A 14,764-nucleotide genomic window follows, 5' to 3' on the forward strand; every position below is an offset into this window, starting at 1 on the left:
CTGCAACACCAGCCAACCGTTTTATCAAAATATATAATTACTATTAAATTATAATAATATTTAGTGCATTAATATAACGTCGATAATCCAATCGTCAAATAATTGAAGTATAATCATGAATATTGTAGGTGTGTTTTTTTATGTTTTTTTAATTTTATTTTCGAGATGCCGGAACAGTTAATAACGAGTTCACAATAGCGTGAATTCATTGTTGCTGATTAGTTTTTCATTAAAGAAAGTAAATATTTATGCCAGTTGAATTTCTTAAATAAAGGCTTGAATGAAAAAATGAACGATCGTGTTTTCTTTAAATCGTTTTGTGATAAATCATACAAACAATTCTTTTGGTCGAATTTACAGTGTCCTATTGTGTATTTAAATTGATTGAATAATATTATTAGATTACAATATTATGTAAACATGAAATTATGAAAAGGTTGTTGTATACAATAACATAAGCGTGCTGAAAGTATGTTTAACATTATTCGCTCCAATTCAACAATAAATTGAACAAATATGGACCGATAAGCTTATAAATTATTTTGATAAATAATTATATTTAATTGATCAACAACTATAGATTTCAGTACATGTCCAATTTTCTAGTTGTTGTAATTGCTTAGTTGAAGCGAACGCGTAATAGGAATAAACCATTAAATGGCATAACCTAACAATGTTTTTTTAAGTATTCACTTAAGTTGATTGATTAAAAGTACATTTTTACACATTTCATGCTTATACCATAATTTATTTGGAATATTTAGCATAAGTGTCAACTCAGTTAATAATAAATATGTCTTATTAAAACATTTATAACCTAATATTTAATTGGCACTACAATCAAAAATAAAAGTATATCTATTTTGCATATAATTTTAATTTTGACTCATAGTAAATTTTTATTGATCAACTAAACACTAGTTTAAAGCATCAAATATTATAATTTGTATCCAATGATAATCGGACGTATTCAATAATTGATAACTAATGTTCTAGGTTTAAATAATTTGCTTATTCTTTTGGCTTGAATCTATTCGTGTGCTTTCATGTCATGTTACAACGATTTCAAATATTAAATTTTAAAATGTCTCTTTTGATTATTTTTATGCTTTTTACTAGTTTTTTTTATATTTTAACATTGAGACGACAGTCGATAGCCATTGACAAAAATATATTATTTTTCTAATCAGTCTTAGAAAATATCCTCAACAAAAGCACAAATGTATGTATAGTAAAAAATAAAAAAACATGGATGGTTTTGAAAAAAAAGCTTTTTTTTCAATTTGAGATGTATTACTGTTTTTGATATATTTTTTTTATTATTATTTTAATGTTTTTTAGTGCTTAGGTATAATTAAGTTTTTAAGTGCTTTTATTTTGATGCTTAAAGTCATGAACTCTGGTAATGACTAACGAGTACAAAAAATAAATATAAACAAATATTAGGTATTTTTTTTAACTATAGCTTTTAATGTTAAAAACTAAATAAAATATATCATAAAATTAATTGTTTGGTAAACAATTTTAAATACCATTTAAAAAGTTGAAAATGTACATTTTTATACAAATTAATTTTGTTTATGGTGGTTTATAGTATTAAATGTTAACAATGTGTATAATACAAATTATTAGTTTTAAGTGTTTCAAAATGTGAGCCGTAGGAATTTTAATTTAGTTTTATTATTGTTTTAAACAATGTTAAATGTTTTATTATTGTCAAGTTTAGACTACATTTAACTGTGAATTAGTCCTTGACCAAATGTATGGTAACATTTAGGTATACTATATACAAGTATCTAAAAAATCACAACTCAAAAATATTAGTTTTAATGTTCATTGATTGAATCCATTTTATTTAAAATGTTTATACATTTTTTATGTTATTCAAATACAAAATATTATTAAAATGAAGTGTGAGACTTACAAGCACATTTCAAAAATATTCAATGTACTAGGTCAATTTGTTCAAAACACTATAAATTAAGTTCTCATACGTACAGTCAAACAGGTTTTGTTGGAAAGATATTTGTTGGAAGTTAATTTCACATTCAGAGTGATACGTGAATACAACTCTCAATGGAAAAATGATTAACCAACTTATATGTATATTTGAGTACAATTTTTCCAAATAAAGTTCAAAGACGTAGTTGGTATGTTGTTAATTATTTTCAAAATAATTATGCTATCCACGTGGTTTTACAATAATAATATCGGCGAGAATTATTTTCAACACGAAACAGAATACCTATATTTCAAACGCTACCTTTAAAGCCGTATACGTTGGACTACGTGGCCATTTTCCTCGAAATATGATAAAACGTGACATTTAGCTAAAGATATTATTTTAATCCGTATTCGAGTGGAATAATTCCAAGCTGTGTGAATTAATATTATTTAACGCTCGTCGTACAAGTATCGAATTTTCAGCCGCAGCAGCTGAATGAATTTTCCGAAGCCGTTCTAGGAATTAATAATACAATAATACGATAATGACGATAGAATAAAAACGACAACGTGGCCATTTGCTTAGGTTGATTAATTGAACAATCAAAGGTAATGTGGTATGGTTTAGGTTTACACGGCAATCGGCTACGGATGATTTTTAATAATAATTATTTATAGTGCGTTTCGATTTCCGAACACCAACTGCAGTAGGTCAACTTACCGGGTTTTCAAACGGATGACGTCCCTTTAACTATTCGATCCATCATTCCGATCTCAGCTATACCGAACACGTTACCGTTCGACATGACCGCATATTTTAGGTACCTAGGTATAATACGAACCGAGGTATCAACCTTTTTTTTTTTCTCTCTCTCTCGTTTTCCTGCGGCTCAAAAAAGTGTTGTTGATTGTTAACGCGGAAGACACGAAATACCTTTTAGAAAAAAAAAAACCCGCCTCAAAGGTCGGATTGTCACACGTAATATACGTCATAACATAATAATACTTCTGCATATATTACGTCATATACATGTACTACAGGGCAACACTAATACTATTTTGACGTGCCACATATATATTATACTATACAGGTAATGCTCGTCATTTTCTCGGTCGATATAATACTACTGTAAAGTATAAATAATATTACATATTTTTTTTTATTTTTTTATTTTTATAGTGTAAAAATAAGACAACCTCCCGAACCCCGAAGTCAGTAGCATATATTTTATATGCTATGAAATTTTATTGCAATTCCAGCCACTTCTTCGAACTCGGAGCGCTCGGAGTACTATATATTATATAATATGAAAATTGGCGCGCCGGTACGGTATTCGATATTTTGTATAATATTATTATCAGAATATTTCAGAATAATGTGATATGCTTTGGTTACTGCAAGGCTGAAATTTTGGTAATGAAAAAATATTGAATTGAAAAAAATACACTCATAATACCATAGAAAAAATTATGGGACCAAGTATAAAATCAGTCATATTTTGATTTTTTTTTTTTCGTATACACTTAGTACTTAATATGCCTTATACCTGTTGACATTTGTTCGTACTGTAAAACGAAATAACGCCCAAATAAGTAAAATTAATGCATTCACTGCGGCAGCGATCACTCTGTTTAATATATTGTTTTACTGAAACAAACAATATTTTTCAAAAGGACTACCGGCATAATCTTCCGTCGCTAAAATGTCGTGAAAAATAAATTATGTACAACTACGTGGCTGATACATTAAACCATACTATCTCGCTCACATAATCGGCACGTCCCAAGTGACTGACTCACATCACGACCCTATACGAGTTTTTTTTTACTAATCCATAAATTGCAGTATACTCTCCACCGTATAGTTTTTTTTTTGCCTCTGACGATCCTCCAAAGGTAGGATTAGGCCAGCATTTAATATTCATCAGCAGGTATTCTTCAATGAATTACAAATAGTATAATATACGAACATTTCCTGACGATATTAAATCTAATAAACTGCAGGTCATCAAGCCCATTCGACTGAGTGCTCCCACGCCTATTCGCATGCACCGTTGTGCATTATTCGTCCCAAATTATGAATACTAAAATACCGAGATACTCGAAACAATACTTGCTTTATTATTATTATTATTATTGTTATGTTAATCCAGTGAATGGCCGTTTGCAAGTTTAGAAAATAGACACAGACATGAAATAAAAAACCATAGTACCTCTGCAGTAACATGCTCGGTAATTAAGAGAATGATGTTGCAATATTTGGCCTTTACTTGATATTATCTCGTATTTTTGCCCGAGATCGGAAAATTAAACATGGCGATTCGTCTACCGTGCTCAACCCTTTTTTTCGCAGTCCTTGAGTAGTACGCAAATCTGTAGGATTTGATAAAAATATGCGGTCTTAATTATATTCAAAAATTACATGAACAGATTTTGAATAACTGCATAATTGAAAAAGAAAAAAGGGGAAGAATACGCTTCGTAAATCATCCTGTATAATATATTATATTGATGTTTACGTTTGAAAAAAAAAAATGGCTGTTTAAACTCTTTTTCAATCATAGTTATACATATAAGGTAGATATTAAAAAATAAATTGTTTATGTGGTAGCAATATTTTTGAATGAATTTAAATTAAATTACTAAATTAATATTTCTTGACAATTTTACGTTGGTACTTACAATAGCCTAATATTTAACATCTAATATGAGTATTAATATTTATAGCTATTTAAATTTAAGCTAATAATAATATGGTCCAAAATAGTGGAAAATCCAATTACCGCTGACAAAGGACCACTTTTGTCTCCCCGTAGTTTGTAGTATGCCACACCAACATAAGATGATTTCCTACAATTATTGTTCGTACTAAATTTAAGTTAACAATGGCCTTAATAAGAATCATTCGGATACAAAAAAACCTATGTGGAGATTACTTATTACTTTTTGATATTGGATTTGAAAACAATAACCAATCATTACATAAAAAAATTATTATGTACAGTTGTTGGTTAGAACCAGACTTTCAGATATTAATTCGGAATTTTATTCCAAATCCGGTTTATGTGCTGTTGGTGGATAATTTTCTTTATAATTACTAAAATGTGTACACATTTTTGTAGAGTTAAAAATACCATTAGAATTAATATAAACTCATAACGATTACTATTTTGACTGACGCTATATTAATTGTTATACGAGCGATACAACAATGGAAAAACTTTTATTATAGAATGAATAGGCGTTATGAAAGCTTTTATCATATTAATATTTCTTGAAACATTAACGATCAAGACATTATCACATACGTTAACAAATTAATGATTTTAACTAAAAACTATAGTCTATAAATAATAAGTTTAACAAAAATATCTTATCATCGAAGGTTACACAGAAGGTTAATTCATCAAAGCTTTAAATATAATAATAAACGATAAGTTTTTACTTCTATAAAGTTTATTTACGTTACATGACACTAGCATTTAAAGTTTTTTTTTTTTGAGGTACCTAAGTTATATTCTATACAGAGCTTTTAAAAGCAAACGCCACGGGCAACCTTTATTATAAATAAGGCCCAAAGGAAAACTATAGCATTCCGACTTGAGTTTTTATGTGTAACGGTCGTCTTTTTGATCTGAGTGCATGAGCATTTAGTTTAAGTATAAATTCCAAGTTATATAGTTACCTTCTGAAAACTAAAATTGAATTACGTCTAATTCTCCAAACGTTGTGTAAATATGACTACCTAAATGTTAATAGGTAAACGACTTTACTTTATCGCATCAGTATTATTTATTAAATAATAGAAATACATTCTTAAGTCATTAGCAATAAATTAAGTTAAACTGTAGTATTAAATAGATACTCACTTGATTCACTAATGTAGAATCAATAATTTCTGAATGCTGCTCAATACCTATAAACAAATAAACACGTAACATAAGTAAATCGATTAACTTGTATTATACAGTGTTAAATGTAAAGCATATTTTATAAAAAATAATAATTCAATTTCTTTTTAATATAAATTTACATAACATTATACCGACATTTTTCACTTTCGCTACACTATACGCGATATCGTTGAAATATATAAATAATTAAGTATTTAATCATTATAAACAAGAACGCGTGTTTAAAACGTAACTATTCCTAATTACCTAATTATTATACATAGGTGTTGGCGACGTAGGTAGACTAAAACTCATTAATTTAATGGAGTTTAAGTGGTTTTCGATAGTCAAATAATCTTGTCAAAAAGATATTTTACCGATTTCTCGCAGGATGTAACATAATACATTTAAGTATGAGAATCAAATTCGTAAAGATTTAACAACTCTTTGACGTTTTCCAAAAAGACGTAAACTTGAGTTTTTTTTTTATGTTGTAAGTATAACGTACGTGTAAGTGTAAGTGTAACGTAATATTACGACATTTACAAACGTTTTAGTAAAATAAATTACAATCGAAAAAAAATTTTTAAACAGCTGTTGTTTGAAAAAACCGCATGATAGTAAATTATAATAATACACGTTATCCCAATGGCGCCGTGGGGTTTTTACTTACAAAAAAAAAAAAGATTGTAATAACACATATTTTATTAAATATAATGATTTGTCATATTATTGTACCTTAGTATATTGAATTTGTAACTATAATAATATTATAGAACCAAACAACATTTTGGTAAGCTTACCTATTTCGAGTTCCTATTTCGGAGGGTTAATATTTATATATCCAGGTATATAAATATGTAGATTTAGTGCATACTATTATATTAAGTTATATATATATATAGGTTTTACGATATAGATAATTAGTATAGATATATACTTCAGAGGACGTCCCACGGGCATTTGTTGTCTTCATTGTCCTATAAACGTATAACATGGTAAATTATTGTACGTTCACAATAACACAATTTTATTTACTCTGTAGTTTCGAAAATCAGAGCGAATTTACCTATAATACAATTTAAAGATAAGAATATATTATCTAAGGCATCTTGGAGGGATTTTTTTGATATTAATATCGTTATTTTTAAATAAGTGTTATGATAATTTTTAAAGTATACAAACAATAATTTATAGTTTAAAAATAGTCATAACTTGTTTCTTAGTAAAAAATATCAATAAAAGCCTCCGACGTGTTCTAGATAAATAATCTTACCTATACATTTTACAATAGGTAAATTCCCTCTAAAATTATAAGGTAATTATATTCTAAATTACAGAGTAAAATGTGTTGTTGTGAACGTACAATTTGTAATATTGTACTTATGTAAGACGGAGACAACAAATCCCCACGTGGCGTCCTCTTATATAAGTTAAAAATATTTAATTTATATCGATAGTTTTACAGTTATCGTAAAAAATGTGTAAAACCATGCATTTGGTGAAAAAAATTAAAAAATGTTTAAGTGACAATTTTTTTTTTTTTTTAAACGAAGTAATTATCACTCAGTTTTAGATTAAAAATAAAGACTTCAGTCCACACTGGAAACAACTTCAACATAGAAATATCGTATCAAAAAGAAAAAAATCTTATGCACAAGTATGAATTCAACGGTTCTATTGATTTTTTTTTTCTTTGTAGAAACTTATTAATTTTTAGATGTTAAACAAAAACAGAAACTCAAATACAGGTTCAAACGTAAAAATATGTCATTGATTTTTAAGTTGTATTTCCCCGTATTACTGTTTGTTTGCTTTTGATCGCAACCTTATTTCAATCGTAAAGCTGAAGTACCTAGGTACCCACTGAGTTGCATTTATGGACCGAGATGCAAACCACATCTTACTATTATACTCGGTATAACGCAGACAAACGTTGTTGAAACGATTTTGTAGCGATTGTATTTTATACTGGCGCAGTCTGTTTGCATAACAGCAACATACATACATCTCGATAAATATTGGATATAGTCGATACGATGTCTTACGGCTGAGTCAGTAAATACTGTGTATTTCATTACTAATATTATTTATAATACACATAAGAGTCAAAATGTGTTAGTTAAAAACCAAACCTTCGACTTATGCAACGTAACGATGGCTGGGGATATTGGAGTTCACATTAATTATGATATGTTTTAGATTAATTTTATTTCAACTCGCAGGATAGTCATAGTTAATCGGCTGTAGAGATAATTAGTAATCATCAACCTATTGATTTCTGTCGCATAGCCAATCAATGAAGTTCCATGGAAACATTATACGATATTAAGTTAAGCCAAACAGAATATCTATGGAAAATGCAAACATTATTTATCATAACGGTATTGTAAATATTAGGTAAATATTTTTGAAAAAACAATGGCTGTTCAAAACTTACTATCGAATGGATAAAACTACCTATGTATAAGTATACCAATATACCATGTATAAAGTACCGTGTAACCGTATGTACATTTATTTGTTTTTTTCGTGGTTGGTTTTTCCGTTCTACTCTACGATTATAATATAACTTACTAATCAAAACTAATACTTCATAATATAGTTGTTGTTTTTTTTTTGAACTTTTTCCAAAATAATATTTGTAGGTACATTTTATTTTCTGCATAATATTATATCTATATTTAATTTATAAATATACATTTCAATTAGGGGGTACCATAAACGTTCAAACTTTTGAACTATGGTCAGCTCTTTATTTAATTGATTTTAAACATTTACTGTCATAAAAATCTGATAAACATATTATACAAAACAAACGTATGGGAACTAATCATAATAATTAAGCTGTGTCGTCTGATGAAACAAAATTTAAGGGTCTAAAGTGTATGCGGACTCGTTCAAATGTCAGATTATTTGAATGTAAAAATAAAACACCTAAAGGTATTATACATTATATCACATTTTGACAATTTAATATTATTATTACCGATTTTATTTACCAAGCAAACATTTAGGTACGTTTTTTTTTTATTATTATTATTTTTGTATTACATTATGTACGTTATTGTTACTCGTGGTTTTTCTTTTAACATCGAATTACTTATTATTTTGAAGAGTAATAAACTTTGTATTAAACGTGAAACTCTAACATTTTATATTTCATTTATATTTTCCATCTTATTTTCACTAATAACTTTAAAATTCCAAAACCAATCAATTAAGCCCAGAGTTCATAATCTTTTTTATGATATACCGAATCTAAGATACGATTTTACATGGATATGTAGGTATAGGTTATGAAATTGAAAATAAGAAGAATCATTTAATTTTACCATAATCTATTAAGGATACTAATAACGTCTTTTACCATAACATATATAGTATTAATAACAATGACAGACATTAGTATGAACAAAATATTAAATATATAAAGTATAATACGATATACTAAATGTATGCGCATGGCCCATGCTAAAAAAATGTCATGATATAATAACAGTAAAGTGTAATAATAATATTGTTTAATTTAAAACCAATATCCAAAAATGCCGAGGATTATATAAATAATAACAACAAAATATTTTAACTATCTCAAATACGTTATTCACTTACTGTATACTAACAATATGTGATCTACAATTTCTCTTATATTTGTATTATTTAAAAAAAAAACCAATTTTATATTTTTGGTCTTTTGGTTGATACGGTATTTGTGATAGATAACTACAAAGTACACATTATGCTTATTACTTATTATAGTTACTATATAGTTAATTTAAGTTGTTTCACACGAGTAGGTTAAGATGTTAAGACATATAAACATATTGCTATTCAATTTTATTTTATAGATCTAATTTTAATTTTTAATGTTTGAAGTCTTCTTTTTGTACAAATAATGTGCAGTAAATTTTGTCCTTACTTAAAATTGTCAAGCTATCGTTTTATTCACATAGTTACCTGGTATAAAAAAAAATCATAGGATAATGGTGCACGCCCCAACGAATAAACAGTATGTATATATGTTTGCAAATGTGAACATCAATGAAGCGAAAGAAAAGTACTCACAAAATATCATTTGTTGTACAGATAAATGTCATTTATTTTTTACGTCAGAAAACGTACAATATTATATTTCAGAAAACGGAAATTAACACTAAAAAGAACACCGAATTATTTGCTTAATGTTGTTAAATCGAAACAAAATGTAGAAAATGTTACATATAGTTTAGTTTATGGATGTTATCTAGATATAAATATATTATATAACTCTAAGACAATTATCCAGTTTTAAATTGTACTAACATTTAGTAAGTCAAACATTATTCTTTATATCCATATTATTCTAGAGGATTAAAAATATGTTATAGTATTAAAGATTTAAATACCTATGTAAAAGCCTTAGCAATATATAAAATATACTAAACATAATTAAACATGAAAAACAATTGTTAGATCATTTTTATTTGGTATTTATATAACAATAATATTTTAACGAACAGTATTAAATATAAAAAAGGATAATAATTTCTGCAAATCATAAAAGATAATTTGCTATCATTATTTTACTGACCGTTTACGATTTCTTAAGTAAAAATAAGACAAGGTTCAATTTTGTATGGGGCACTTAAAGACATTAAGTAGCCCGCCCTCATAATGAAAAAGCAAATTAACAATTATTTTTAAAGTAGAAACATATTATGTTTACAAATAATGGAATTAAATGTAATAATAAGTATTATTTGGATAACTTTTAATGAAAGTAGTGCAAAAGGAACGCATCAGGCGTTTTGTTTCCCTACTTAGACACACTTCCAAGCTCGATGGAACTAACCGTTTCTGAGTTCTAACTTGACTAACTTATGAGTTTTGAATTTATAATACTAAAAATTAAAATTCACATACCTACCGTGAAAGCTGAAGAGTAATATAAACGCAATTACTTACGTCATATTTACTTAAACAATATTCAACCATTTACAAAACATAATTCACAGTTGTACCTATTTTATCTATACATTACGCCGTGCTACATATTATGTTGAGTTACCCAATCGTGTGAATAGTATTATAATAAACAATAATATTATATTGTAAAATATGTAAATAATATAATTTATTTAAAAAATAGATACGATGGCGATCATTTCGTTTATGACAATTTCAAGGTTAGCGTCGAGGGCAAAGATTGAGAAGAGGATGAGAAACAGTTAAAAAGTATATTATGTTGAAAGTCGCAAATACTTTTAGTTGGATGCAGTGGGGTGGATTGGGTTTATTTAGGTGGTAAATTAGGATTAGGAATAACTAGGAGTGAATAAAAGGAATATTAAATTAAGAGAGAGTAAAGGGAGAAAGGAATTCTATACATCCAAACACGCTTTTTTATTTAAATCTTGAGAATGCTTATCATTTCTTGTACTGATAATGCTCTGAAAATTGTGCTTTTCTGTTAGCTTTTCCTATATTATGCTTTAAAAGCTTAAAAAAATGTTCACCGAGTACTGCAAACATCTAAACAGTAAATAAATACGCTTTAAGTATAAATTGATATACATATACCAAATCTTAAATCTTGTCATTAAAATTAAAGTAGGTACGTAGTACACATTGGTTGTCGGTTATATAGGTATTACTTCTGCCCATGTTATGTGTTTGAGTGCGTACAAGTAAATACTACAAGTTAGAAAATGGTTAAATAGAAAACACAGAGTTTTAAAAAAATAAATACTAAATAATTGACTAGATGATTTAAAGGAAATTGAAAACGTATTTCTTATGGGAAAACGAAATGACAATATATATTAAAATTAAGCTAATAAAACTAAATATTAAGAAAATTAAATAAAATAAGATAAACCATTTTCTGTAACAGAACCAATCAACAAATAATTATAAAAAAAAAAAAGTTAGCAAGTAGGCAACCGCTCTGTTATGCAGTACCTCAGTCGAGTGTACCTCGTCATTGAATAGAGTTCACTGTAGTACGTGTATAATGGTCGTGTTAAGTTTGAATTCAACGATAAATCATTGCATACAAAAAACGATTCTGAGAGCGGAGACGGCATAATTAGTCATTACCAAGTATATTTTATTTTATTTATTTTTTTCGCAATTATTGTAATTTATTTTATTAATAAAAATAGCAGTGGTACTGCGGTCACCTCGGGGAAATCGCATTATTTCATAAGCTGTTCATCCAAAATTGATTGGTTTAACTTTAAATAAAAACAGAAACATCCGCATTATGATGTGTATAAGTCTCGTATTTTTAAAACAAATATAAATATATATAAATATTTTTTTAAAAAAATTCAAATTACTGCGGTATCGTTGATTATCAACACGCATAGTATATTATAATGTTATATTATATTGATCGGTATTTCCCCTTTTTCACAAATAATTGGAAAATATTTTGCACCAATAATCCCATAATACTATTATAGGTACATGATTTGAATGCGTGATTTAAGTCTCGATATAGTAGAAATATATTATCAATATTTTTGCCGTAATTGAAATTGCAAGAAAATTTCTTTTTACATAAATTAACTCTTAAAACTAATTAATGTACATATTCGAACGTGAATACGTCCATTGGTAATATCGTTCTGATAAGAATAAGTGTTTTCTATCATTCTTAACCTTTTTGTATGGTAAACATAATTTATTTGTATTGGTTAATTGGATAACGACGTGACCGGTAATACCCACTGACCGTAGTTATCTCAGTCTCCCCTACGGTAATACGGGTTGGTTGAATTTTTGTTTTGCCGAAAACATCGCATTCATTATAATATCATTAGTTATTATAATATTATGTATTTTTTTAATGTATATTATGTTATAGTTATTAACTTATTATTTAATTACAGCTTACCGTTGAACGGATAGTGGTTATCGTGGTATAGGCAATATCTATAATTTAAATATTTCAAAAATATCATCATGTATAGTAAAATACAAAAAGAATAATATTATACGTAACAGTTCCAAGGCCCCGTGTACAAAATTTAGAATGATAAATATAATATAATAACTAAAAATCGTTACTCTTCGTTTAAACTTCAAATATCCGATTTCGTCGGAATTTCAATGTAGAATGTCTATAACAAAAAACTAGTGCTTATACATTTTTAATAATTCAAATTTTTGGGTATGTATTAAATTCTCAAGCATTAGCTATAAAAATTACAATAACTACAATAAGTACAGTAACTAGTTAACTTCCCCCTATCAGAAAAGATATCGAAGCATAGAAGATTGAAGCATTTTTTAAAAAGTGTCCATAAGATACAATTAAAAATAAGAATATTTAAAAACTAAAACCCGCAGCACAATAGAGTCACGATTTTCACAAGCCGCATAAATTGATTTTTCACAAGCGTGTTAATAATAACCAACGATGTAATAACATCAAACGAAAGCCAATTAAATAGGCAAAAGTGTAACGAAAACGTTTATTAATTGTGTAAGTCACAGAGGCCTTTGCACAGGGTATAACAATTTTATGTCCGAGGCATACATTTTTTTTCAAACTAGAGTTGGTAGTCCGAACACTATCCTAATAATATAAGCTCCGAAGTGTATCACAGAACATGCCGATGTCAAGCGCAACAAGACAATAACGAAAACGCTTTGTCCTCTTCCATATCGACCTGCCCTTGTGTTTAGCCACGGCCTCTTTTACCGGTTCTGTTGCATCACGCCAGCGGACTTCGGTTGGGTCCCCGATACAGTGTTCGGATTAGATGGAAATTTTTTTTTATCTAGACGAAGATAAAGATAATGCAACTCAAATGCATCTAGATGGATATAAAAGACAACTTAACTCATTATATTTATCTAGATAAAGATAAAGATAAAGATACTTTTTTATCTAGATAAGAAAAAGATACGATTTTTTTTTTAAATGGGTTTTAAATTTAGGTATATTTCAGTTGGAACATAATAATAATAATGATAATAAATAAAAATAATTACATTATTTACAAACCATAAACTTGGTTTGAGAATCTGTATAAATATTTAAAATGTGTTTGTAGAATTTCGCGATTTTTATCAATAAAAAATATTATCTAGATGAATTTATTTAGATTGGTAAAAAAATCATCCAAGATGAACGTTTAGATATCTTGTAACTATTTATCTAGATAAGATAAGAGATGAACAGATAAATTTATCCAGACGAATTTATCCAGATAAGTCCGAACACTGGTTCTGCAGCAAACTCGTTGCCGCGCACCACTGTCTACAATGCGGAGCTATCGTACAGAAGTTTCCTGACACGGACGACTCGATCAAATCTCGGGACGTGCTTTATGTCGGCCGAACGAAACCGCACACGGATGTTGCCTATTGTATTTCATTTTCAAGCCGACAAATAAAGTCTTATTGACATTCATAGAAAAAAAAAAAACAAATACAACCCGAAGCTGAAAATGTCCCTAAACAGTTCAAAACAAAACTAAATATTTTGAAAATTGTATCGTGTACCTACAGAAAATGCGAATATAAACGACCAGTAAAAATGTCATTGATATACTAATAAAATATACGTTCACTTGTTTTAGAGTTACACCAAAAACCAAAATCGATTTTGTCAAAACCGATTTTGCGTAAAAATTCACGTTTTTCCTTAATTTTTATGTTCATTTTTCCCGGCGCTTTTGAAAACTAGGTATTGGGAATTTTAAATTTTGACCTCCCGAATGCACTAACTAGATGCACTTTCCCATCAAACAAAATACTGTTGAAGAAAATCGACGCAGTTTTACTGCCCCAAACGGTGTTGACAGACACAAAAACAAAAATAATAAAAAACACACATCATCGTAAAATCAATACATTCATCGCTCCGCTTAGAATCTAAAATAAAAACACACCATTAAAAAATAAATACATCCTTCGTCCCGCTCAGAACC

The 14,764-nt window shown here is 27.9% G+C and overlaps 1 protein-coding gene across 2 annotated transcripts in view; it reads right to left on the reverse strand.

Annotated features, from left to right (window-relative positions):
* LOC132939222 (otoferlin-like) overlaps positions 1–14,764 on the reverse strand; it is a 160,227-nt gene that overhangs the window by 114,059 nt on the left and 31,404 nt on the right. For both annotated transcript variants that reach the window (XM_061006290.1, XM_061006291.1), the window contains exon 2: positions 5,814–5,860. In XM_061006290.1, coding sequence (XP_060862273.1) covers positions 5,814–5,860 — 47 coding nt within the window. The remainder of the gene's footprint in view (positions 1–5,813; positions 5,861–14,764) is intronic.

This window comes from Metopolophium dirhodum, chromosome 2 (genome assembly GCF_019925205.1).
Source record: "Metopolophium dirhodum isolate CAU chromosome 2, ASM1992520v1, whole genome shotgun sequence".
In the NCBI taxonomy this organism is placed as follows: domain Eukaryota; kingdom Metazoa; phylum Arthropoda; class Insecta; order Hemiptera; family Aphididae; genus Metopolophium; species Metopolophium dirhodum.